The sequence below is a fragment of the Mucor velutinosus genome (genome assembly GCF_035048745.1).
Source record: "Mucor velutinosus strain NIH1002 chromosome Unknown tig00000041, whole genome shotgun sequence".
Classification (NCBI taxonomy): domain Eukaryota; kingdom Fungi; phylum Mucoromycota; class Mucoromycetes; order Mucorales; family Mucoraceae; genus Mucor; species Mucor velutinosus.
In genome coordinates, this window is record NW_027041905.1 from 2,774,281 (window position 1) to 2,800,647 (window position 26,367).

A 26,367-nucleotide genomic window follows, 5' to 3' on the forward strand; every position below is an offset into this window, starting at 1 on the left:
GCATCTTTAGTCTGGCAAGTTTACATTGCTTCTCTTTATTTCATCACCTTCTTTGCATTAACAGCCATTGCAGTGCGTCATATATCTATTTTCATCAGCGCCCTAAACCTTTTTTTTTTATCATTCGCTTCATTACCCTTCAGGTGGGATGTTTAACTTGCGCTAGGATCAGAAGCAGAAAAGACTGACTTATTGCTACTTCATCATGAACAGCACTTGGATCTTGTACAAGCATGAGCTACTGATGTAGCAGAATGAGCTTGAAAACGATAAAATTGTTAGTCATCATCATCTTGTCTTGGTTACCATGTCAAAGAATTGGAATCCGTATAGAAACATACGTAGTACTCCCAAATGCTACTTTTGTTTAACATGTTCAGTTTGTACATAATTCACAGTTTGCCACATTCAGATATGAAAGGCTAATCATTAGCATTCTGTGCTACAAAACTGTAATTCAATTGCTCAAGAGAATGGAATCAGTTTAAATTGATGTATCGAGTCAATTTTAAAATTCTGCCTGGTAACAAAAGGGCCTCGGTAGCATAACGGTAACCAATGCAATCAAGGGGTTCGCCTGGCCTCCTATTTTTATTCAATCCTATGTACTTGATTCAGGAATTTGTACTATTTGACTTCATCAATTGCGTGAAGTTTATCTACATTGTAAAATTCGCATCGCTCATTAAGCCATTTCTGTTCTTTGCCTGAAGTAATAAAGTAGTCAAAACTCCATTCTTCCCCGGATAACAGCTTTTTATCTCCAATCCAGATATAAACCTCTGTATCAGTCAAAGTATTATTTTTCAAGAGCACCTTGGTAGGCACACGCTCGTAGTCCTATTCAGTTGCATGTTAGCAACCTGAAGCCATTGGCCACTAATAATCACATACATCTCCTTCAAAACAATCCAATGCTTTGATATCTTCCAACTCTAGCCCTTGACAAATAACACCCATTACAGCGTCGTGTTTATCTCCAGTGTTAATCAGAGCAGGATATTCTTCCCCAATAAGAGAGTGTCGTTTATACCCCTATTTATGCAAAAATTACGTAAGGGGGTTGTTTATCATCTTTAAATATGCTAGTTTACCTTCAACAAAGCAGGTCCCAACTGTATTGAATCCAATTTAAGTGTTTTGTCATGATCAGATGCAGTTGGACCGCATAGGACTATACACAGCAGAGCTCAATCTAACTTGTCATGGTTCAGTTTATTCCAATGTCTTGATTACCTCTTAAAAGTACAACCTTTGACATTAAAGAGCCATAGAAAAACGCTGAATAACTCATCTATTAACAGAAATTGTGTAGATGTAAAGAAAAGAAAGATAGTGCATCTACCTATTCGATTGATAAATGATGCTTATCGGAGATGGTTCGCGATATCATGTTGGAATGTAACGTATTCACACACACGCACACACACACACAAATGCAGAAAAGTTAACTTTGTGCCTCTCGTAGTGACGCAAATACCTTAAATTTGCTGGACCTCTCTCGGGATTAAGTTTACAACTATATTAAATAAACTTTTTGGTAGTAACAAGCAAAAGGGAGGGATAAATCAAGTCTATCCTACGAAACAGTATATAAATATTCCGTCAGCGTCTCGTTTGGTTTCTCTCTTTTGTCTTGTATACTACATCTCGGCAAGCATGGCTGTGAATATCGAAAAAGCAGAGGAAATTGTGAGCTATAGAGGAACCAAGAAGCATTTGATGACACAGAAGAAGCTGCTACAACAGGTCATTGATCAAGTCCAATATCGGCGCAGAATGATACATGACTACTTGACCACCGTAGACATCATTTCCCAGCAGTACAATCGAAGAAAAAGTTCTCTGGAGCAACTCATTCATCATTTGAATGATCGAGGTCATGCATTGGATCAAGGGCTGCAAAAGATCAGTCATCAGCAAAAGGAATTGCAAAGAAAACAGATACATTTGGAGCAAGATTTACAATTTGCTAGAGCCATTGCAGAAAAAAGTCGAGAAAAGAAGATTCGTTGCGAGCAACACTACCATGCCGTTGTTTCAGTGCCTCTCCTTTCAGCGCAATCCAAAAAGCGCTACCTGAAAGCAAGAGACATTAATGCAGAAGCCGAGCAACAAGTCTCCGAGAAACGAGAAGCGCTCGAAAAATGTCGAGCCCATCTCAAACTCATGTCCAAAACAGTATCAGCTCAGTTTGACGAACAAGATCAATTATGCACTCAACGAAGAGGATCTGTGGATACCATCATGACATCGACACAGCAGCTAGCTTACTTAAAACAAGGATGCGAGTTCTGGTCAGGATTTGACAGCTATCAGGCCCAGGTTGTTTTGGAATCTGCAATTTATTTGTCTGATCTGGAAAATCAGCCCAGCAAGAAGAAGAAGACAAACAGTGATGCACTGGATATACATCAGGTTTGGACAAAGACATTCAAGTTGGCTTGCTTTGAATATGGGGATCGAGAAATGTATGGGGATACTCGTTGGAACCCAAATGTACTGGAAGTCAATTTTGATTGTGATATGTGTCAAACGTCTCAAACAGGTTGGCCAAAGGTGATAAGAGAGTACGAACTGGCTTGTGATCTGTGTTATAGTACTATCGAAGAAGCAGTAGATTGCCCCATCAAGATGATAAAAGACATCAATAGTGTTAGCAAGACAACGATCCAACAGTATTGCTATCCGAGCAGCAGTAAGATGAAAAAGTTAGTGAGCAGTTTCTTCCATCAGCACTCCTCCAAGGTTAATCCTGCCATGTAGAATAATTTAATAGTTGTATTTCTAATAAAAGTCTGTTATACCAATATTTTCTCGGCCGTTGACAAGAAATCTTACAAGGAAATCTAAATTAAGGTAATCCCTTTCATGGTATGTTTGCTAACGTTTATACATGTCACTATTTGTTGATCTAATCCTATACTATGCAAGTACTATCTCGGACTATTTACTGTCAAAAGCATATGACCTGTGGTTATACTCTAAAATAGATGAATTGCAATTTCTGGATGCTTGTCAGGGATTGTAGACAAGAGGCCTGATGAGGATTGTTTGATCTGACACATGAAGTTAACATCGAAATTTGTGATCCCATGTTGATGAGCATCATTTTGCTATTCCCAGCAATTACTATACAGATCAAGATGAATGATATACAATGGCATTTAGATATAGCAATATGCCGCTAATGCGTACCCTGATAAACTGTTCTATGAATTCGATGCTTGGAGAGGGATCTGACTCCTGTGTCTCATTCAGCATCTAGATGGTCAAAGAAATGGTACATTTTTAGCATCTTGCAAAGGAGGTTCGGCTGATCTGAGATGACTGAAATCTGTTTTGAATACAAGAAAATCAAATAGCAAAGGCTCATGAAATCAAGCATGGCGTGTCCAAGGAACATCTGCCCGTTTCATGTTTGCAAGAGCATTGCTTCAATACACACACACACGTCACCTTTCCAACGATGTTTCGGCTATCTAAAAAGCATCATTGCGAGACTTTTCTGAGAACAGGTCTAACGTGAAAGACATTAATCTTTTTTCTTTTCCTCATCGTTGTTTTCATCGAGTATCCAGTGCTCTCATAAAAACAAGAAATGAAGTTATTATCCTTGACAACGGTGATCGCGTCTGTATTGACTGGCGTTCTCGGTAAATGCAAGCAACCACAAGATGCCTTCAGCACCTAACATGTTTCTATGTAGCTCGCTCCTCTGTACATTTGGTTTCATCCAACAACGAGAATACGCTTAGCTCAACAGCACCTGAAGTCTCAATGAACTCTTTCTCCATGTTCTATTCTCATATGATGGATACTTCCTCTAAGCATACTGCTTTACGTATGCAAAATGAAAATAATGTGGATTCTTTCAAAGATGTTCAAGAGCTCGCCTCTCTTTTGCCTGCATCCTCCAGCTTGTTTGAAAAGAAGGTTGATGGCAGCATGATTGTCATTGTCTCTGGTGCTAAGCCAGGTGAGTGGTTGTGTTGTGTGCTTTTTTTTTATGAGGTGACTAATATGGTTATGGATTGAACAACAGATATGCTTGATACATCCTTTTATGTTTCTGATGATGAACCTGACAACTATGCTTCCTTGGTCGAATCAAGTGTTGATGAAGCGATCAAGAACAACGACGACCTTGCTGTTGTCACATACAAGGATCAAGAGGTAAGTTACAGAGAATGTGATCTCATCGACTTGAACCTGAAACGCGTTCTGTTTTCCCCTGAAACAGGCCACCATCAAGATGGGCGCCAATGTCATTGAAAAGATTACCCAGGATGAGCACATGTACGAGGAATTCAAGATGGACTTTTCTGACTACAATACCGATCTGTTCAGCATGGAGAACGAGGTAGATGGGCAGTGATCAACTCGCAACAACCAAATAGCTCATTTCCATCTGTTTCATGTATGATAGGCTGCCAGCAAATTCATCGCTGAAGTGCAGGTTGTAAAGGATGCATCTCAATACAGCAACCCAGAGGAAATCCGTCTCATTGAAATGGACACCTTGAACTTGATCGGTCAAGAATACGGTTTTGAATCAAGCGAATACAAGGAAGCTCAACTCATCGTCATGGATCTTTTTGAAAAGTTCGTTATACCAAATTTCCATGGATTGCATGCTCGTGGTGTCTCCACCTTTATTTTGACTCCTTCCAACACCCACAAAAAGAAGCGTGCTCTCCCTGTCGAGGAAACATGCTTCAAGACATCTGACGCCTGCAAGAATGGCACCTCTAATTGCAGCGGTAATGGTCAGTGCACCAAGATTCAGGAGAACTGCTACACTTGTGCCTGTAAATCATCCTACGTTGGAGAAGCATGTCAGTATGTTGATGCTGTCGGTGATTTCCAATTGTTGTTTTGGACCAGTGTCCTTTTAATTGTTATTACTGCTAGTGTTGTTGTTTGTGTTTATCAAAGCGGCAATATCGTTGATGGTGGTATTATCATGGCTCAATCACTTCCCAAGCAAGATTAAATCATATACACTCATCCACAATATATATATATATATCAAATAAAAGCATCCCCTTTTATACAAATGTGGTAGCAAATGTAAATATAAACTTGTTGAGATATAAACCGACAACAACGTGTATTTTGATGTATCTTTATATATATTTTTTTTTATTTTAATTTGGCATGGAAAGGGGACTATGATGACTATGAAGAAAGAATAAAAAGAAAAAGTGCTGATATTTACAAAGTGGAATGAAAGGAGATGGAAGGGGCTTCAAGAAAGTTTAAAAAGGGGATTATGTTTGATAGAATAAGCTTGAGGACATTATAGTAATCCTCTTGATAGTACTGTGTATGATTAAATGCAAAGGTAAAATGATAATTATGAATATGATGATGCTGTTGATGATGCTGTTGATGATGATATGAAATAGGCATAAAGTGAATCATAAGAGTTGGGGATAGGAAATGAAAGGAAAAGCTTAATGAATTCGATCTGCATAAGAGAATGGTAGTGGTAATCTCGTTGGTAGAGGTGCTACGAGTGCAGGCAGCTGATTGTTATTGTAAAATTGGTGATATGAACTGTGATGACGTTGGGCATGAGTATGGGCATATGTATGATGATATTCCTGCTTCGTTGGTGGGGTATTTGGTAGCCAAGATGAAGAACTGGGTGGAGTGATAGGTGGTGATCTCATGTCCTGCATAGATCGTTTGCGAGATTTGCGAATGCCTTGAAGTGTACGATATCTGTTGAAACAAGTGGCACGCTTGCGATGTGGCAGTTGGCCTGAAATTTGGCCCCAAGTTAATCCTCTTTTTACGCCTTCGCAAATGATGGCATCCTCGATGTCTGAAAATCTACTTCTTGGCTTTCCAGTAACGGTTCCCAAGCTAGTGTCTGAACTACTAGCACTGCTTGTACTATCACGTTTCATCATAGAAGGACAGTACTCTTCTTGCTGAGGTGAGAGTGGTGGAGAAGAGAGTTGACTAATGGCAGTCGGGTTAAGCATGTCAGCGACTGTAATGCAATGTTAGTAAGAAGCTTGAAAAATACATGATGAGCCCACTTACTCTTCATGTTGTTTAGAGCGTAGTTAGTTTTGTAGTGTAGAAAAAAAAAAGTGTGAGTTTTTACAATAATATCGATGCATTTATATACTTTTTTTTTTTTTTTTTAAAAAAAAGGGATCAACGAGGATCAAGATGATGGCAATGATGGTATAAAAAGTTAATTTCTGTATATAGGTAAATGTATAAAAATACAAGCAGATGATAAATCAAAATTTCTATATATACACGGATGATTTTGACAGCATTACCCACGCAAGAAAACAGCAAATAAACCCTAATTTCACATCAAATTACAATTTCCACCCTTTTGTGTTTTTGCTAGGAGTCTGATGAAATAGGGAAGAGGGGCAATAATATTACAATATATCCAAGGGATTCATTTGTGTGTGTGGCTTCAATTTCCACCCCTTGATCGCCTGTTATTGTTTGTTTGATGATGCTGTTGGCCGTACAAGAAGCTTTGGAGGAATGTAATTATTTGAAAAAAAAGGCCTTTATCCCGTTGTGTATGTGTGTCAGATCTGGCTATATCGTGTTTAACTTATCCCATCATTCTTGAGACTGTATATTAAAGTAATGAGATGATCTTGTGCTATATTTTAGCTAGTGCGTGTCATTGTATCATTTCTCTTTGGTCTCTCTTTCTCTCTCTCTCGCTTCCTTCCTATGCCTGAATAAAACCACCCCCTTTATTTCACCTGCTCACAAACACAAAGAAATCCCTTGCCCAGGAGTTTTCTATTAAAAGGGTCTACAGAATGTTATATTTTCGTTTTATAGTGAATTGATGCATGCATTGTGGTTGATTTTTAATATATTCAAATATTTATTTGGTAAATCTCGTTGTCATTGTAGCTATTTCTATTATGTATTATTTGTGTATATCGCATTACTCTTCCATTGCATCTTCATCGTCAGACTCAATCTCGAAATTTTCATCAATCTCCTCTTCTGGCTCTTCCACGCTGACAGGAACAACTTGATTAATGAGTTGGATGAGCTCTTTCGAATGATCAAACATGGCATCGTCATCAGATCCAATAATATTATACAACTGTCAAAACGATTATACTTAGTTTTTGGGTGTTTACAAGCAATAGACACTTTACCTTGACAGCAGTTTCCAAACAATCCCTTGCGTCTGCCCAGAATGCCATTCTCTCCTCTTGTGTTCTCTCTTCGTCATCTCCCAAGCAGTAATAGGTCCAGCCATAGAGATACCATAAATCAACAACCTCGTCATTTTCCTTTTGTAGATTCTCCAAAACTGTGAAAGCATGTTCAAACATGCCAACTTCGAGCAGTAATTTGACCAGAGCAAGTCTCGTGTCGTAAATGGGTATAGTAGCGTCACCAGCTTCCTTGTGGATCCATAATTCCATGGATTTGTTTAGGGCAGATGCTGCCTCTTCGTTGCGTTGTTGACTTAATCTGACAGATGCTAGTAGTTGATATGATTCTGCGTGTTCTGAGTCTACTTGTTGTGCTTGGCTTAGGTATTCTTCACATTTCTGCTCGGCTTCAGGTTCAAAACAGCAATCAGTCAGATAGATTTCAGTCATGGAACATAATGCACTGGAAATTTTAGATGCGAGCATCTTGGCTTCCTCTGAATCCACGTTTGATTTGTTTCTTTCGGCTACCATCAGATCCACACCCTTTTGAAATGCAGCAATGGCTTCTTTTTCAACAGATAATTGACCCAGATACATGTATTTACTATAGCTAGCTTCTGGCTCCAGTTTGATAGATTCCAACATGTGCTGAAATGGCGGATTAGCCTCTTTTTCTGCATGCTAGCCGCAACATAGTCCTACCTTTCTTGCCAGTTCAAACTGTTCAAGCTCCAGCTCGACCTGGCCAGTGATTTCTAATATTTCTGCGTTGCGAGGCTCTAATTCTAAGGCCTTTTGACAGAATGTGTATGCAGCTGGATATTCAAGTTTATCAATATTCTCCAAGATTCTTGGCTTCAAATCGGCTACTGTGTAGTTGACAGACATTGTGTTGTGTAGAGTGAAGGGATAAGGTTCTCAATCTGGTTCTCCTTCCCATTTTTTTTCGAATGGTAACAGGATGCTATCAAGAAAAAAGGTCACTGGAAAGCCACGACCACAGATCAGAAATTCAACAATGAGAAACAAAACAGAGAAACAACGCCATGCTTGGATCTTGAACTATAAATATACTTGACCGCAAAGCTACTTTGATTGATTCTTTATGTTCATAGCTTTAACGAAATTCCAAATCACAATTATAAGCATCAAAGAGTCAATGCACCACCATCTGCATTTCAATCTACCGTCGAAATGTAACCTACGCACTGTACTCTGCTAATGCTAGGTATGGTGCAAAGTGTAGCCTTGCTATCATAGCAGCGAGCAGGGTACAATATAGCATTTGATGGCTACAGCATATGTTGTGCATTAATGCATATCTTATGCAGTGATAGTTCAAGGGATTATGAAATCAAGTTGTCAATTTATCACAGTAGTCCGTCTACACACTATCTTTAGACCACAAAGCCATCATCAAGTGCTTTGATGGTTCCCATCACCGTATGCCAGTATACAGTCCACGTTTACCTGATTGAGCGACCCAACTGAAAGATATATATATATAAATATATAAATATATATATATAATCATTGAGGCATTTTGTTTCATCCCTTTAAGCATGGGCAATACCTAGCTGCTCCTGCTTTAAATCTTGAAGCAAAAAGGGGCTCCCTGTCTTCCATAAGAATAGTAAATCCACAAATTTTTGATTCGATAAATGAAAAACTGCAACTGCAATAATGCAATGCGAAGAATATTTACACTCAATGCATAGCGATTCTAGTGTTGATCAAAATTGTTAGGCCATCATCATCTCTATTGTGGAAACAAGGAAAATAGCAAGGGGCTTCACTTTTGTTACGTGCTGACTCTCCACAAACAGTCTGTAATAATGGGCCCAAGCCTTTTACGGTACTCCATGTATATACTAATGCAATTGATTCATATATACATAGACGGCATACTCATAGTACCTCTGGATACTTAAAAATATGCAAATCACAGCAGAATTTGGATGCTTTTGAGCAGTGATTTCTCATGTTGAAAGCCGTTTTTGACCACCGGAATAGCGCTAAATAATTGCTTTGATCTAGCACTTGCTTACTGATATCGCTGCTCAAGTTTTTTGAGACCTAAAAAAACATGGCTAAAAACCATGAAGTACCCCTCATGGTTTTCATAAAAAAATCGAATGATCGCGTTTTGGCCTCAAAAATGAATATTTTCACTATGGCATACGAGTGTTTATGCTTCAGGTTGCTCTCTACCTTCGCTTCGCTTCGGTGAGAACCAACCTGCGCAGCGGCAGCTCGTGCTACTGATTGCTCTTGCGTATCTTATCAGAATACGGCTATTTTCATTTTGATCCTCCACTTATACATGAAAACCTTTCGTATTATCTGTGAATCTGATTATTCTGTGATACTCTACATCCATATATACGTAGCTACTTTGTATACGGGCAAGCAGCATACTGGTATTGCCCCTTTTTAGTCCTTAAGGTCCCTGGTACAGCAAAATCTAAGGGCATTTATGCTGCATTTTCTCGCATTCAAGGCCGTTTTAGATGGTCAGAATAGCATCAAACGGTTGCTCTCATCAGGCAGTTACTTTCTGACATCTCTGCTCAACTTTTTGGGAATCAAAAAAACATGGCCAAAAATCGACCAAAAAGCACACCAAAAGCATGAGGTATCCCGGGGGTGGCTAACGTACCAACAAATTATCTCTAGACATTGATAGACTTGCAAACTTCTCGTATTGCAAGTAATATAAATACAAGACGATGAATGACAAAAATGCAAGTTTCTGGTTCCTATTAAGTATAAATTTGTCAATATAGGCTTTCAGTTTGAGTTGTGGTGTAATTTATTGATTTACATTACTGAGGAATAGTTGTAAATTTGTGCAGTCCAGAGAATGATTTTGAGCTTTACCAAAACCAATATGCCTCCTATTCAAATTAGAAGTTGTACAGACTGCAGAACTGCCCTCTTCAAGAATTTCAGCTATCCATCCACCAAGATGTGATTCACGCTGTGTAAATAAAAGCTGTAAAGCAAAAACATTACCAATTTTGACAGCTTTCAAGCCTTCATATATTGACATGTAGATCTTTCTGAGCCACCGGAATGACACCAAATTGTTGTATTCGAGTAGTAGTAACTTCCTGACACCGTTGCTCAACGTTTTGGGACCAAAAAAAAAACATGGCCAAAATTCCACTGAAAACCATGAGGGGTACCTCATGGTTTTTTACGAAAATTAAACGATCGCCTTTTTCACCTTGAAAATAGAGACTTTACTATGGTATATATTAATTCAAAACGTTTCTCTCGATCCAAAGCAATCTATGAAACCACTTTTATGAGGATTTCATATGCAAAATATGGCTATTTTCGCTAAAAACCTCATTTCATGTTCTGCCAAATTGCTCAATAGCTTCATTCAAAGCACATATTATAATTAGTGCCATTGGAAGCGTCTTGAAAAGTACTCCAAGAATGTATTAGGAAGCGTAGGGTGATCTTCACAATCCATATAGTCGAATCTCGCAAAAGGTTTCAATTAAGTCGAAAAAAACAAAATCTGACCAATCTTGAACAAAAAAAAAATCTGAGTTGAATTGATTTTGGCAAACTTCGCTGATGCTGGCTTTCCCGAATGCCTTTCTGATGATGGCAATAATAATTGCGATACTGACCCAATGGAGGTCATATATTTGAAAGAACAGTTACTTAGTCCAAATATATGTATATATATATACTTTTGTTCAGAGTTTTTCCCTGTAAAAGTGTTTTTTGCAATGACAATAATCTCTCACTATTAATTGAATGTCTAAAATTTATGTGATATCTCTGAATTGAAATGTCTTCGGTGATAGCCCGCAGGACAACGCGGTCATCCAGCGTAGCAAGGTCGATCGTCTACTTGTCTTATACAAGAGATCAAATACATTGTTAGATTTAGTTGACATGTCAGGATCGAAAAAAAATGTATGGCGAATGAAGAGGATATTTTGTTGGTACTTTAAGAATATCTTGCTAGTGCGTTAGCCAAAGTATGTCTATAGAAAACGATATTTTGTTGGTACGTTAGCCACCCCCAGGTACCCCTTATGGTTTTCATCGAAAATCAAACAATCGCGTTTTTGACCTTGATAATGAGGGCTTTTAATATGGTATATCTTAAATCAAAATGTTTCTATCGATCCAACGTAACACTTGAAATTATCTTTGTGGGACTTTGGTATGTAAAATCTCGACTTTTTGGCCAGAAACCTCTTTTCATATTTTTATAAATTACTCAATAAGTTTATGAAAAACATTTAATTTATTTGGTGCCATTGGATGCGCCTTGAAAAGCGCATCAAGAAAGCTTAAAGAAGCACGGGGTGATTACCATATTTTATATAGTCGTATCTGGCAAAATAGTTCAATCGAGTCGTTTTTTTTTTTTTTTTTTTTTTTTTTTTTTTTTTTTTTTTTTGTATGGAATGAAAGTTTTATTAAGTAGTTATGAATAAATAGTTAATAAAATCATTGTATAAATGGATCAAGTGTATACTAGGTAAAGTGACTTTCCATATTGTATCTTATGAAATCTTATAAATCAATACTATCCATTCTGGACAGCTTATCCAGTTCTCTGTTGATATTGCTAATAACTGTTTGGGGCTCAAAAGGGGTACCACGGTAGTGTACGAAGAAATGGTGGATCCAGATTACTCGGATTATGGCGGCAAAAAGGTCGAAGATGTTGGCCTTGAGGTCCAGGTTGTAAATGTAGTATCTTGATAATGTCAGGTTCTGCATGTCTTTGTATATGCGGTGAGTGTTGATTGTGGTTGGATAGCTTAGGTGTTTTTTAAAGACGGTCCCCAGACGTCGTGTTTGTTTCCGCATTCCATGAGAAGGTGTCTGGCGTCTTCTACTTCGTTATATTGTATGCATCTGTTGTTTTCTACATCTTTGATTTGACTTTGGTATAGGAAACTTCTGCAGGGGACTTTGTTATATATGATCTTGAGCCATAAGTTTCATGGTGACTGGTGCATATGTGATCTGTAGAAAGCTTTCCATTGCTTGGGGTTGATATTTTTGTTGTGATCTTTTGGCAGTTGTATAGGCAGTTGTATAGCCAGTTGTTTGAGTAGCAGTTGTCTGATTATTTTGTTCTTGCAGAGCCAAATGATGTTGCTGTTGTGCTCAAAATGTTGAATTAGACTAGTTGCCTCTTCCTGGTGGTTGGGTATTGAGTTTTTTGGATGAAGTAAATTGCTGAAGAAATCTTGGAGGTGTAACTGGTTATTGTTGTGGTCTCTTTTGAGCTTGTACAGTATCTGCGGTGATTTGCATTCTTGTCTAGTCTTGTATTCGAGGGCTGTGTAATTGTGATTAGGCTTGAAAAAATCCTGCACTAGGCTTCTCTTGGCTGTAGGGTTCCTGAGGTAGTCAGCAGTTTCCGAGTCTTCCCAGTCCTTGTAGATGGTGGTCAGTGGTAGAGTTAAACAAGCGTTGACATTGATGGGTGTATCGGTAAAATCTGGTCGGCAGTTTGTAAGAAGACTATTCATTGTTTCAATAATCAGTTTCATGGCCCCATCTTTTAGGTTGTTCTTGTAGCTTCTTGCTTTTTTAAATTTCAGTATGGTATCAATGTGAGGCAGGTTCGTCTCCATTTGTAGCGTATGTGACATCAATTGGTATAGGTACCGCGGGATTGTTTTGAATTGGTCGTGGTATAGTAATGCTGTGATATACCTCATTTGCAGGGTTTGCTGTTGGACGCCTACATGTAGCAAATCTAGCCCTCCTTGGTCCTTGGGTAGGTAGTACACATCCTTTTTGATTTGCAGTCTCTTCTCATCCACTATGTATTGATATATGATAGAGTTGAGCTTGTTGATGGTTGCTTTCGGTAGAGGTGTCAGCCTGAGGACATGCCACAGTTTGGACAGGATAATTGTGTTAGCGACATTGGCTTTACCGTACATTGATATTTTTCTGGGGTTGAGGAATTCTACTTGCACTTTGATCTTGGCGGTTAAGTCTGCAATGAAACAATCCCGTTGTTGTTTTGTATAGTATATTGGATACCCTAGGTATTTGATGTACTCTGGGCTACTGTAGTCGAACCATTTCATTCGCTGTTGAGTGTAAGTTTTCAGTCTTGTACCGAAATACCCTTCCATTCTGCCACCATGTAGGGGAAACGCCAATGACTTGTCATAGTTGATCTTTGAGTTTGATGCCTTACCATACGTCTTGATGCATTCCTCCATTGCCATGTATTCCGTTCTTGATTTGACAAAGATGAGAATATCGTCCGCATAGGCCATGATCTTTGTAGGTGGTGGGGGTGTTGAGCTGAATTGTCCTCTGTGGTGCTGGCTTGGTTGGTTTATTGAGTATCCAGATATGTCTTGACTGTTAGTGATTGACAGTATGAAGGGATCTATTGCAAAGTTGAACAAGATTGGTGAAATAGAGTCTCCTTGTCGCAATCCTCTCTTCTGTTTGACTGGTTTGGTTAGGAATCCATTCATGTTGATGAAAATCTCGTTGTCAAAAAACAGGTTTTCTATACATCTAATGAACTCCATTGGGAATCCAAACTTCTGGAGTACCTGAGCCAGGTAGTGTGGGTGCACTCGGTCGTAGGCTTTGTTGTTATCCAACATGACTCCCACATATTCTTCAAATTCATCTTTGTCATTTCCCTTTGCTGTCTTGGCATTGTCCATCATCACTCGCAGAGCCATTCCTTGGTCACCAATGTATCTATCTTGCATGAACCCAGTCTGTACTTTGTTTATGAGTCTGCTCGCCACTGTCATGCTTCGTGAGTTCATTATCCTTGTGAAGACTTTACAATCTGTGTTGATCAATGTAATAAGTCTCCAATTGCTGAGATCAGATAAGTCACCTTTCTTGGGGAGTAATACTACACAAGCCTGTTGCCACAACTTTGGGAATATACCGAGCTTGATTGCGTCGCTATATACTTGGGTGTTAATTATTTAGCATATCGATTGACTTGCTATGACATGTAAGATTTCATATGGAAGTCCATCCAAGCCAGGGCAGCTAGACTTGGGGCTCCTACAGGTTCCCTCAAATATCTCTGCAAACGGAATGTCATCAATAATCTGATCGCTTTCCTCCTGGGAAATAAATACAGTAATGTGGTTCAGTATGTCTTCCATGCTATTTATATCGATCCGTTCAGGGCTATACAATTTGGAATAGAAGGTATGGACGGCATCCAGTTCCGACTTGGTGTCAGTGCACTCTGTTAGAGTAGTTAGGTGTTTCAGTATGGGCATTGTCTTCGTTTCTAGACGCCTGTCAATGGTTTTCTTGATGTATGCAGGTGAATTTTCATTCTGCTCCATCCAGCGCTTGCCTGCTCTCAATTTGCTAATGTTGTACTTTTCTTCTTGGATTTTGCTGATCTCCTGGTGTATAGGTGGTAGTAGTACCTTCAATGTTAGGGGATCTTTTCCATAGAGTCGAAGTACTCTGTTCCTTTCACTGTTCAATTGTTTCAATTTAATCTCTCTCCATTGGTTGTGATGGCGGCAGAAATTTGTTGTAACTTTCTTGACCATGTTCTTGATTAAATCCCATTTGACTTGTGCAGAAAGATCCGGGTCCAGCTTGTGTTGTACATAGTTGTTGATTTCCTTTGATAGCTTCTTGGTGAATCTCTTGTTTTTAGCCAGGTGTGGGTTTGCTCTCCATATGCCTTTTCCATTGTTGCTCATTTCCACTGTCAATGTAATCGTGATTAGAGCGTGGTCGGTGTATACATAGCTGAAGAATTCCACGTCCCCGTTGTGCATCTTTTTGTGAGTGTTGGTGCCAGCAAAGATGTAGTCGATTGTAGATAAGGTAACCCATTCGCGCCGCTTTTGAATACAGGTATAGGTATACTTTTCATCTTTTGTGTTAATACAGTCATTCATATACCCCCTTATAAAATTGATGAGATGTTTCGGTTTTGCTATGCGCCTAGTAGCGTGGTTTGATGAGCTGTCAAAGCTATAGTTAAAGTCGCCCGCCATTATCAGGTCAGGGATAATTTCAGGCATTGTTAGCAACATCTCTACTGTTCTCTTGTAGAATTGATTGTGTTGTGAGGTTTCTTCAGCGAATATGCCTGAGCGAGCGTACAGATTCAAGATATATACTGGTGGAATGGAGTTGTCGGCTATGGAGAGCTTTGCCAGGATCATTCTGCCATTGTTAGATTCTTTGATTTTTTTCCAGGTTAAGTGAGTTGTTGAAATTGATTGTGGCACAGTGTTGGGTCCATATTGCTTGGTGGTAGTTGAATTTGATCTTCATGTTGTCTGTTACTTCTTCAAAAGAGTGAAAAGGGATGTTAGTTTCTTGGCACAGTAGTATATTTAATTTCTTGTCTTTCAGCAGGCCAGTAAAGGTGTCAGTAATGTGTTGGTTGGTGTTCAAATGTAGGTTTCTACAGTTAAGAGATCCTACTTTGATGTTTAGGTGTTTAGTATTATTATTCATTTTTTTTCTTTTTTCTTTTTTCTAGCTCAAGTTCTAATCCAACTTATTCAGCGGTGGCTTTCCGCTACCAGAGGTATTGGAAGAGCCGGCTGCTTCGTTGGTGCTTGATTCATTCTTTTTTGTGTTCTTTTTTTTTTTGAAGATGGGGCAGTTTCCTGTTGGCCATTTGGGGATATAGCATCATCCAGATTTCTTTTGAATTTCAATGGAGTGAGCTTGTCAACGTCAGTGAGCTTCAATGTTTGGTTACTTCTGGTGGCGAGGTGAGGAGTAGATTGTGTGACAGATGGGGTAGCCTTGATCGGCTTCTTGTTGGCTGGTTCACTTGAAGAGCGAGACATTTTGACACCTTTGTCTAGTGAAGTGGACTTTTCAGTGTCTTTTTCTTCATTTTCTTGGGACTCTTCGACCTCTTCCATTTCCACTTCGTGATTCAATATTTCAAATTGATTTTGGGATGCTGGTTGTTGTGGCTGACCTTGTTTCACAAGATCAAGCAGGTTGACTTCTCTGCTGCTGGAATTTCTACGTGACACCAACTGGAGTTCATTCTGCTTGGATCCAGGGGTAGACTTGCTTGGTTTGGTTTCATTGCTTTCCTCCGTTGGTTTGTTGTTCCATGGGACTACAGGGCATTTCGCAATCAAGTGGTTAGAACTCTTACAACGGTGACAGAGTCTTCTTGTTCTCTTGGGGCAGTCAGTACAGATAGGCTTCATCTGGGACCATACCAGGTGCAAATTGGTGCCTGGGAAACCTTCTAATTCAACTTGAGGGGTTAGGATGTTTGCATAAGTGGACTCCTTTAATTTATCCCGATTAAGAGTAGTGAATCCTCTTCCAGTAAGCCAGTCAGAGTCTCCACTCTTTGAGATACCAATGTTTAAGATATCGCCATATCTTTCAAATATCTTGATCAAGGCTGGTTTCAATTCATCCTCTTTCATGAGTGGGATCTCAGAGATACCAATGTCGATTACGTTTGCAGTATGATTCAGCGTCTTGTTGACTTCAATGACTTTTCCATTGAACTTGAATTCCTTCAAGAGAGCGTCGCGACAGAGGTTTTCAGTTGTGAACCCAAGTTCAATGGCCTTCTTCCTGTTTTTGCCAATGATCCTAGGCTTGAGACCTAAGCATTTGGGAAACTGTTCTCGCAGTACCTTGAGGAGAATCGTGTCCTTGAACTCCATGCCCAAGAACTGAGCACAGTCGATGACGATAGAATTGCGCTCTTTAGCTTCAATGAATGTTGAGTAGGTGTTCAGAGGTTTGAATGTGTTGTTATCCACATCAGGTACAACTTCAAAGTTGTGTCTCTTCTGTTCCTTGAGAGCATCGGTAAAGGATTGGTACGTAAATAGTTGATTGCTTGGATTATCGCTAGAATCCATTGAACCACCTTGTGTGGGTGGATCACTGTTATCACTCTGTTTTTTAGCAGAGGAAGCCATGATCAAGACGAAAAATATCAAGATCTGGCCAATCTGGAACAGACTATAATTTACACCGTTGGATGCGCCTTGAGAAGTACTCCAGGGAAGCATTAGGAAATATAATAATAGGATAATTACTGGAATTTTATAGTCAAATTTCACAAAATAGATGAATTGAGTCGATTTAGATCAAAATCTGTCCAATCTGGAGCAGAGCCCAATCGAAGCTTGAACCGGTTTTGGTGGTTGAAAAAACTAAATGCTATTCTTATCATTGAAGGTGAATGTTGCTTTTGAATGCTCATATTGATAACACTTCGGGCTTGATTTAGAGATGAGTATGTTTTTTATTGTGTTTTTGATATGAAAGTGTAATTTTTCGTTTTAGAAAAGATGTAATGAAATGTGATGTATTATTTACAAAAAAGAAGGAAAAGAGTAAGGACGTTATGAATATTAACCGCTGCAGCTGACACAGACTTCTTCATTACAAACTACAGGTATTTTGCTTTGCAAATCACCACTTTCCTTCTTGACAGAAACTTGGGTCTTCGTAACAGAAAGTTCTTTTGTACCAGTTTCATTCTCCCCTTCATAAGTTTCAATAGCTTCTTGATCGACAGTAAACTTGATAGCATCAACAGCAGGACGAATACGGAGGTAGTATTGACCAGTCTTCAAACCCTTCTTCCAGGCATAAAAGTGCATTGATGTTAAGCGACCCAGGTTGGGCTTACCGATAAACAAGTTCATACTTTGACTTTGATCGATAAAAGCACCACGATCTGCTGCCATATCAATAATGGTACGTTGAGAGATTTCCCAGACAGTCTTGTAAAGCTCCTTCAGGTCAGCAGGGATCTCAGCAACATCTTGAACAGAACCGTTGTCATTCATAATCTTGTTCTTGACTTTATCGTTCCAGATACCAAGCTCAACGAGATCCTTCATCAGCCACTGATTGACAATTTGAAATTCACCAGACAGCACACGACGCATATAAATGTTGGAGGTATAAGGTTCGAAACATTCATTGAAACCGAGAATCTGGGAGGTAGAAGCAGTGGGCATAGGTGCCAGAAGAAGAGAGTTACGAACGCCATGCTTGGCAATATCAGCCTTGAGGTTATCCCAATCCCATAAGTCAGTAGGGGTTACACCCCACATGTCATATTGCAATTGACCCTTAGAAACAGGAGAGCCCTCGTAGGTAGAATAAGGACCGAGTTTAGCAGCGAGTTCGCAAGATGCTTCCAAGGCAGCATGATAAATGGTTTCGAAGATTTGCAAGTTCAACTTTTTGGCTTCAGGAGATTCGAAGGGATATCTCATCAAAATGAAAGCATCGGCTAAGCCTTGAACACCCAAACCAATAGGGCGATGGCGCATGTTTGAGTTGTAGGCTTCCTTAACCGGGTAATAATTGAGATCAATGACCTTGTTCAAATTCTTTGTCAACACCTTGGCAACTTCATGAAGCTTCTTGAAATCGTAAACACCATTGTTGACGTAGGTTGGCAAAGCAAGAGATCCCAGATTACAGACAGCAACTTCGTCAGGACTAGAGTACTCAACAATCTCGGTACACAAATTACTGCACTTGATGGTGCCCAGGTTTTGCTGGTTACTCTTGCGGTTACAAGCATCCTTGTAGAGCAAAAAGGGGTTACCAGTTTCAGTTTGAGCCTCCATGATAGCAAACCAAAGCTTTTGGGCAGGCATAGTTTCACGAGCAAGACCTTGTTTCTCGTATTTTTCAAAAAGAGCTTCAAATTCATCACCCCAAACATCACACAAGCCAGGTGCTTCATTGGGACAGAAAAGAGACCATTGGCCATTTTGTTCAACACGTTTCATGAAAAGGTCAGGGATCCAAAGGGCATAGAACATATCTCTAGCTCTGATTTCATCACGACCAAAGTTCTTGCGAAGATCCAGGAACATAAAGACATCGGCATGCCAAGGTTCAAGATAGATGGCAAAAGCACCGGGACGCTTGTTTCCGCCTTGATCAACGTAACGAGCAGTGCTGTTAAAGACCTTGAGCATGGGCAACAGACCGTGAGCCTCACCATTGGAACCAGCAATATAAGAATCAGTAGCACGGATGTTATGTACATTCAAGCCAATACCACCAGCACTCTTTGAGATCTGGGAGCAACGTTTAAGAGTCTCAAAAATGCCTTCAACGGAATCTTCCGTAGGTGTCAAGAGGAAACAAGAAGAGAGTTGAGGACGAGGAGTACCAGCATTGAAAAGAGTAGGACTAGCATGAATAAAGTATTTTTGAGACATGAGATGATACGACTCAATAGCGGCATCAATATCATCAGGATGAATACCAATAGCAACACGCATAATCAAATGTTGAGGTCTTTCAGCAACCTTGCCGTTGATGCGGAGCAGGTAGGAACGTTCAAGAGTTCTAAAGCCAAAGAAGTTGAAGTTGAAATCACGATCATATATGATGGCAGAGTTCAAGCGTTCAGCGTTATCCATAATGACCTTGTAAACGCTCTCAGAGATCATGGGAGAGTGGGTATTGTTTTTGGGATTGATATAGTCGTACAAATTTTGAACAACTTCGGAGAAAGCCTTGCGGGTTTCCTTGTGTAAATTAGAGACTGCAATACGAGCGGCAAGAATAGCATAATCAGGATGAGCAATGGTCATGTAAGCAGCAGTTTCAGCAGCCAAGGTATCGAGCATTACAGTAGTAATGCCCTGATAGACACCAGAAATGACTTTTTGAGTTACAGTAACAGGGTCAACGAAATTTGTATCCAAGCCATAACAAAGTTTGTTGATTCTTGCAGTAATCTATATAGACACATGTCAATGAGTACAACTGTTGAGATTTACGCAACCAAGTGTGTTTACCTTGTCAAATGCGACCTTCTCTTTGCGACCGTCTTTGCGTTATATGTCAGCATAATGGGATCGCTTGAAATGCTCATTTCCAGATACATACCTCTCTTGATGACAAACATTGATTATAAATTTGTATTTCTTTGAGGAAAAGAGGAGGAAGAAGAGAAGGCAAGATGCACTGAAGTCGAGAGCTTTAAATGGATCTCGAAAATGAAAAAACGCGTCCGTATATGTAGACCAATTGCACCATGTCAAGTGAACGAGAACCGCGTTTAACGCGAGTCAAGAAACGGGACAGATCAATCCCGATCAAGCAAGTATGCTTATTTGCTTCGGCGTTATGAAGCTGGATCTTCTCTAAACGGGTTTGTTCATCTTTGATCGCGTTTATTCAAGGAGAATTTACATCCAGAAAATTAAAGGCTGATTAATACGTTTGAATTTGTAATCATCATTAAGTGTATCTTCATTTCCCTCCCCCATCTCAGGTTTTTTTCACATAGTTCCGTATTCTCAGGGCACAAGGCGCAGCTGTTGTGAGTACTGAACGGAGAGAGCAGCAGAAACTTCTAGTTGAGATAAAGTAACATACTAAAAGACGAATGATTTGATGGTTCCTCATTAATATGGAGTCATTTTCAATCTTTCGGCGCACAAATGGCAAAAAAAAAACTTGCTATTCGTTCGAAATAATTGATACTCTTGAGCATGCCATCCCCAAAAGACATGACAGCAGAACAGCCTAACACTTGTTCTTATTCAAGAACGAAATCCTGAGAGTATGCAAACCAAGCATGCTTTCATCAAAGGGATAGACGTTTCCATTTTCAGGAAGCTTGATCCAGGATGGTTGCCATGACAACAGGTTTCATGTCCGCATTACAGATAATTTCACAAGGAAGAAACCCCTACAACACGTCAAAACTTTGCTGTTTTCCTATTTAGAATCTCAAGTACACAGCATTACAAACATGTTACGCGCGATGATACATGTGGTTAGAACTCATCATGCGCCTGTCAAATTCCTAGTTTGTTTTGATTTATTGCATTCGTGTAACAGTATGCACTGACCCTCTCCTCGCTTGAGCAAAATCACTCCTATATCCATGGCACTAAAATAGGGGATCGTCATAATTGGATATATCCGTTTGACCAGAAACTAATATTACTAGTGTAGGTGTTAGTAATTTTCGCCTATGATTGTGGGATAGCAAACTCGTGCTTCCAATCAAAGGACTCCAATGTACAATGTCCACTTTAGCGTATGAATCAAATACAAGTATGCTCTGTTAAAGGGAGCCAAAACCTTCACATCTACACAAAGCTCTTGCGGTCAATACTTATTATTGATGAATGCAACAATATATTCTTATCAACTTCCAAGTAAGCACATCAATTGTATCGATACATTGCGATAGAGCGAGCCCAGAATAATCAAATACAAACCAAAAGCAAATGCAAAGATAATTCACAGAAATGTTGCACATGCAATAAATACAGAGAAGCAAAGCTTGCCAAATCAAGTTTTGAAGCGGGTTTTCAGGTACCAAATGCATGAGACAAGAAAAAGCAGGCACATGGGTGGCTGAATATCTGGTGCAAAAGGTAATCAGCATTGCAAACATGTTTCTGCAAAATAGTTGAATAATATCAAAATGTCAAAATACGACTCGAACTTCATGAGAGAAGCTCTTATTGTAGCACAAGAAGCATATGACAACTTGGAAGTTCCTGTAGGGTGTGTGTTTGTTCTCAACAACGACACCATCATTGCTAGAGGCCGCAATAAACCAAATGAAAGCTATAATGTAAAATCTACTTGATTCGATCAAAAACCAACCACTGACTCAATGGCACAGGCAACTCGACACGCCGAAATAGAAGCAATTGATATCATTCTGAACGAGCATGACAGAAGCGTCTTTAGAAATGTAGATCTATACGTAACAGTAGAACCTTGCGTAATGTGCGCATCAGCATTGCGACAAATTGGTATTCGTCATGTGTATTTTGGATGCGGCAACGATAAATTTGGCGGTAATGGATCGGTATTCAGCATCAATACAGAGTAAGTAGACAAGCATCAAGATTGAATAGAGTGTTAAATGGGTGTTCAGTAATAGACTAGATACGAAACAGTCTAAAGGATATCCATCAGAGGGCGGGTATTTTTACGAGGAGGCCATTCTTATGCTCAGAAAGTTTTATATTCGAGAAAATAAGCATGGTAGGTTATGAGCGAATAACGATTTTGATCTCATTATTGACCCAGTTGATGATTAGCGCCAGTTCCTAGAAAAAAGTCAAATAGAGTGCTCAAGACAGAAGTTATACCCAACACGAGCAAATAAATCAGTAGCATCATTCAGAGCTTTTATGGTGCTCAACACGCTTTTCGTATTCATATCATAAATTAGTGCATGTACCCTGCTGCGTTCAGTCGAAATCGATTGTCTTTTGTTTGTTTATACGATTCATTCAAGGAACGCTGGCTAAACGCTCTTCATATCAGGGAATTACTTGATTTGAAATTATGTACGTCATGTATTGTTCATGTAAATCGATGGAAAAAAAAGAAACTTTGTACGATTCATGGGTACAATCATAGAAATTTGTGATGAAGTGTGCAACAGTTTGATAGACATTGAATATGGATATTGACCTCAGAAAAGGCATTATATACATTGCTCAAGAGCACCGTCAAATCATTCGGTTATTAAATGTCCAATTTATTCCATATAAGCCTTCATTTTCTCTCAAATCCCTTTGCGTAACATTCAAAGTTTCTTTTTTTGATAGTTTTATCTTTCCAAGCTGGGCTTCTTTTCCATCATCATTGACTTAAAGTCAAAAATAAAGAATAAGCCTAAATACGAGCCCGAATTATTGAAGAGACACAAAAGATTGTCCGTATTTTTTTCCCTTTTCCTCCTTTCTTTTTTTTTTTACTCCAAATTTCTAATTTCTTTTTGCTGTTAATAGAGTTGCGTTAAGAGAACAGATACAAATTATGGGACAAACACTTTCAGAGCCTATTGTCGACAAAAATACTCATCATGGAAAGAACAAAAACTTAGCTTATGGCCTTTCAGCCATGCAAGGTTGGAGACTCAGTAAGTTTACATTGGGAAAAATTTTTCAGCGAGATGGTTCCCCACTATTTTCCTTAATTAGTCATGCTAATGCCGCTTATTACATAGCCATGGAAGACGCTCACTGTGCTGAATTAGACGTAGATGGCACTACCGCTAGTTTCTTTGGTGTTTATGATGGCCATGGAGGTATGAATAATTCCATGTTACCTAGAAGGGGTTTTAAGATTTAATGTGAGATTCACAGGTTCAACTGTTGCTCAATATACTGGGCAAACGCTTCACCATCGTGTTATCGAATCTTCGCACTACAAGGAGAAGGATTATGCAAAAGCTTTAATCGATGCTTATTTAAAGTTGGATGTTGAACTTTTACAGGGTAATGTCGAAAGATGGTGCTGGTTTGCAGTGTAAACTAAAGGTTTTACAGATCAAAACTTTGCCTATGATCCCTCTGGGTGCACAGCTGTAACAGCTTTGGTGACTCCTGACCAAAAGTCTATATTTGTGGTAAGTTGTTGTAGTTTTGGTTTTTGGCGCCATTTGACAATGGTATTTATAGGCAAATGCCGGTGATTCAAGATCTGTTATTAGTACATCTGGTCAAAGTAAGGCTTTATCGTACGATCACAAGCCTGTCGATCCCAAGGAAAATCAACGTATTGTAAATGCTGGTGGCTTTGTTGAATTTGGACGTGTCAATGGTAAGCTCAAACATACAGGCAAGCTAATCCAGCTATTCACACTAAAAATCGCAGGCAATCTTGCTTTATCGCGTGCTATTGGCGACTTTGAGTTTAAACAAAACTCCAATTTGCCTCCTGAGCAACAAGCAGTTACTTGCGACCCTGATGTAATCGAGCATACAATTACCGATCAAGATGAATTTTTTGTTTTAGCCTGCGATGGTATTTGGGATTGCATGACAAATCAACAAGTTGTCAACTATATTCGTGGACATTTGGCCGAAAAGACAAGATTGGAAGACATTTGTGAACAAATGATGGAACACTGTCTTGCACCAGATAGTGATGGAGGAGGCGTCGGATGCGATAATATGTCAGTCATGATTATTGCCATTTTGAACGGAAAGACAGAGGAAGAATGGTACGATTGGATGGCAAGTCGTACGGCTGCTCCCAAGAAGGATGCTTTGGGCAATGATGTTGTTGGTGAGCCCACTGAAACTACAACAGTAACAGCAACTTCAGAGGATACCACCAAAAATAATGATACTGCTGCCGCTAAACCATGAAAATCATATACATAATTAATAAACTTTTAGGATTATGTAATAACAATAAGCCCAAGATATCAATTAATGAATAATATCAGTGGTTGATGATGTTGTTGTGAAAGAGGGTTTTAATTTATATTGTGCATTATACAATCCTGGAACATGTACATGCTGGATGTAGTTTTTGTCTATAAGGATGTTGCTTATAGTATTTGTTAGCATAAACTACTACTAATCAATTGATATTTCATTGGCTTCAGCTCTTTACTAATAGGGCGTTTAGAATCATTAAGAAAATGAATTTTTATTTTGAAATAAGATAATCTTGAGCAAATAATTATGTGTAAAACCTGATGAAAACTATTAACTACTAGTGATTACGAGCGCTAGATTGATGGGTCAGATGTTGAAAAATGTATTCAAAACCGCTTGGTGATAATTTCTTGCTTTGTTGCGGTGTGGCAAAGGTTTAAACCTATGTTGCGCATTTCATCAAGAAGGGGGAGCAGCTACTTCACATCCTATGTTGATGTCAGAGAATTTGTATCAGGACGATTATATGCCTGCTTTGAGGAGCTGTTAAGCATATAAAGGAATTTTCAGTCGCTACATTGGATGTCACATAATTAAACGAGGAGAGTGCGTAGTAGCCAGTAAAATGAAAAATAGCTTATTAAAGAACTTAGCTTATTTGAATATTATGGTAGTCATTTGTACGTTGATAATGTTCATCTACGTATGCTCCATATGTCTATAATTTATTATTTTATTCCAGCTACGATGTTTGTGATTCAGGTACATTTATATGCGTGAATACAGCAATGAATCTCTTTTATTCCATCGGCTTTGATACAACACTTCATTGTTTGCTCCACTCATCGTGCTTACACCAATTCAGTGTGTTCGACATTAGCCACTTCTCCCTAATATGAGTATCAAACATTGTGGACAAACTTTAAATCTGATGTTACGGCTAGATACAGTACCTTCGTAGTGGACGACCATCAAACGTGTCTTGCTGACCTGATGTGAATCTTGTTTGAATCGAGGAAGACATTAAATTCAAAGTTGCATAATATAAATGAAGCTTAAGCTTTAAAGCTACTGCAATAATTGCATGTTTCAAAAGAATGATTCAGAGGTGCTATTTTTAAGCAGTGGAATATGCATGCTTTAAATTGCAAATGTTATTATTATTGAACAAAGCAAGTTACAGCTATCTAACCTTAAAAGCAAGATTCTTCATCATGTCAAGTATCTATTGATAACTTGAAACCAGCAAGTTAATATGGCCCTTTTGGTACGCTCCGATTTTTAAAATGCTCAGTCAAATTCATACATGTGTCGTGTACATATGTGGAAGCTCAACGGAGATTCAATTTCTATTGTTCTGAATGATGATCCATGGGATTCCGAAATCTATCGACCTTAAGATTATGCGTTTCTTGATAGTAACTACCCCTTCAAACTTATATGAAACTTGTAGAGAATTGCAAGGAAAATACAATGGTATTTATTTCAAATCTCTGGTGTACATTGTTCACCTGATATTTAATGAGATACATCTTGCCATTTTTTGACTGTTTTCTAAAGATTAATTAGTATCTGTCATCAAAACATTTTGTTAAGCATTACTAAACATTATAGACCAAAGAATTCCCTGTTGAATGAGCTATTGCTTGAAGCTCTGGTATGACTCTATCATGAAATATTGACAATATTGTCCTGACCAAAAAAAGGTCACCCAATTTTTTGCTTGCTATCACACGTAGATTTTGAAGAAAAATCCATGATTTTGCATGATACTCTTTTTTGACCATATCTCGACAAATACTCACTGGATTCGCACAAAACAAAGACCATTCGATAGCTTTATGTTATATCCATTATAATATAAAAGTTCCAAGTACCAGTTGTACGTTCTCTTCATAAGTTTGCTCAAAATCATATATTTTATGAGCTACAAGCAGGGGATTTCAACTTTTTTTTTTATTTATCTATAATAACCATGCCATCGTATAGAGAATTGAAAAAGAAACAGAAGCTATTAAGTTTGAAGCTCTCGTTCACTTAGTAAA

The 26,367-nt window shown here is 38.8% G+C and overlaps 11 protein-coding genes across 11 annotated transcripts; 4 read left to right on the forward strand and 7 right to left on the reverse strand.

The window, feature by feature from the left end:
- Window positions 1–627: 627 nt before the first annotated feature.
- On the reverse strand, window positions 628–1,294 carry ATC70_001098 (uncharacterized protein; the record flags this gene model as incomplete). The annotated part of the gene is made up of 4 exons (XM_064820500.1): window positions 628–840; window positions 895–1,035; window positions 1,095–1,174; window positions 1,237–1,294. 4 exons carry the CDS (start codon window positions 1,292–1,294, stop codon window positions 628–630), a joined length of 492 nt encoding a protein of 163 aa, XP_064684420.1.
- A 365-nt stretch (window positions 1,295–1,659) lies between these two features.
- Window positions 1,660–2,766, forward strand: ATC70_001099 (uncharacterized protein; the record flags this gene model as incomplete). Its single annotated transcript, XM_064820501.1, has 1 exon — window positions 1,660–2,766. The coding sequence occupies one exon, from the start codon at window positions 1,660–1,662 to the stop codon at window positions 2,764–2,766; it is 1,107 nt and encodes a 368-aa protein (XP_064684421.1).
- Window positions 2,767–3,601: 835 nt separating this feature from the next.
- Window positions 3,602–4,996, forward strand: ATC70_001100 (uncharacterized protein; the record flags this gene model as incomplete). The annotated part of the gene is made up of 5 exons (XM_064820502.1): window positions 3,602–3,656; window positions 3,710–3,979; window positions 4,046–4,176; window positions 4,244–4,363; window positions 4,430–4,996. 5 exons carry the CDS (start codon window positions 3,602–3,604, stop codon window positions 4,994–4,996), a joined length of 1,143 nt encoding a protein of 380 aa, XP_064684422.1.
- Window positions 4,997–5,459: 463 nt separating this feature from the next.
- On the reverse strand, window positions 5,460–6,064 carry RPS26A_1 (40S ribosomal protein S26; the record flags this gene model as incomplete). Its single annotated transcript, XM_064820503.1, has 2 exons — window positions 5,460–6,004; window positions 6,058–6,064. 2 exons carry the CDS (start codon window positions 6,062–6,064, stop codon window positions 5,460–5,462), a joined length of 552 nt encoding a protein of 183 aa, XP_064684423.1.
- An 882-nt stretch (window positions 6,065–6,946) lies between these two features.
- On the reverse strand, window positions 6,947–8,060 carry ATC70_001102 (uncharacterized protein; the record flags this gene model as incomplete). Its single annotated transcript, XM_064820504.1, has 3 exons — window positions 6,947–7,111; window positions 7,167–7,820; window positions 7,875–8,060. The coding sequence occupies 3 exons, from the start codon at window positions 8,058–8,060 to the stop codon at window positions 6,947–6,949; spliced, it is 1,005 nt and encodes a 334-aa protein (XP_064684424.1).
- A 4,094-nt stretch (window positions 8,061–12,154) lies between these two features.
- On the reverse strand, window positions 12,155–13,954 carry ATC70_001103 (uncharacterized protein; the record flags this gene model as incomplete). Its single annotated transcript, XM_064820505.1, has 1 exon — window positions 12,155–13,954. One exon carries the CDS (start codon window positions 13,952–13,954, stop codon window positions 12,155–12,157), a length of 1,800 nt encoding a protein of 599 aa, XP_064684425.1.
- Window positions 13,955–14,137: 183 nt separating this feature from the next.
- Window positions 14,138–15,355, reverse strand: ATC70_001104 (uncharacterized protein; the record flags this gene model as incomplete). Its single annotated transcript, XM_064820506.1, has 1 exon — window positions 14,138–15,355. The coding sequence occupies one exon, from the start codon at window positions 15,353–15,355 to the stop codon at window positions 14,138–14,140; it is 1,218 nt and encodes a 405-aa protein (XP_064684426.1).
- Window positions 15,356–15,700: 345 nt separating this feature from the next.
- ATC70_001105 (uncharacterized protein) lies at window positions 15,701–17,200 on the reverse strand (the record flags this gene model as incomplete). Its single annotated transcript, XM_064820507.1, has 1 exon — window positions 15,701–17,200. One exon carries the CDS (start codon window positions 17,198–17,200, stop codon window positions 15,701–15,703), a length of 1,500 nt encoding a protein of 499 aa, XP_064684427.1.
- Window positions 17,201–17,545: 345 nt separating this feature from the next.
- On the reverse strand, window positions 17,546–20,079 carry ATC70_001106 (uncharacterized protein; the record flags this gene model as incomplete). The annotated part of the gene is made up of 3 exons (XM_064820508.1): window positions 17,546–19,909; window positions 19,970–20,001; window positions 20,061–20,079. The coding sequence occupies 3 exons, from the start codon at window positions 20,077–20,079 to the stop codon at window positions 17,546–17,548; spliced, it is 2,415 nt and encodes an 804-aa protein (XP_064684428.1).
- Window positions 20,080–21,615: 1,536 nt separating this feature from the next.
- ATC70_001107 (uncharacterized protein) lies at window positions 21,616–22,311 on the forward strand (the record flags this gene model as incomplete). The annotated part of the gene is made up of 4 exons (XM_064820509.1): window positions 21,616–21,768; window positions 21,820–22,028; window positions 22,084–22,187; window positions 22,244–22,311. 4 exons carry the CDS (start codon window positions 21,616–21,618, stop codon window positions 22,309–22,311), a joined length of 534 nt encoding a protein of 177 aa, XP_064684429.1.
- A 659-nt stretch (window positions 22,312–22,970) lies between these two features.
- On the forward strand, window positions 22,971–24,307 carry ATC70_001108 (uncharacterized protein; the record flags this gene model as incomplete). Its single annotated transcript, XM_064820510.1, has 6 exons — window positions 22,971–23,073; window positions 23,161–23,241; window positions 23,300–23,431; window positions 23,483–23,562; window positions 23,615–23,756; window positions 23,811–24,307. The coding sequence occupies 6 exons, from the start codon at window positions 22,971–22,973 to the stop codon at window positions 24,305–24,307; spliced, it is 1,035 nt and encodes a 344-aa protein (XP_064684430.1).
- Between the last annotated feature and the right edge of the window lie 2,060 nt (window positions 24,308–26,367).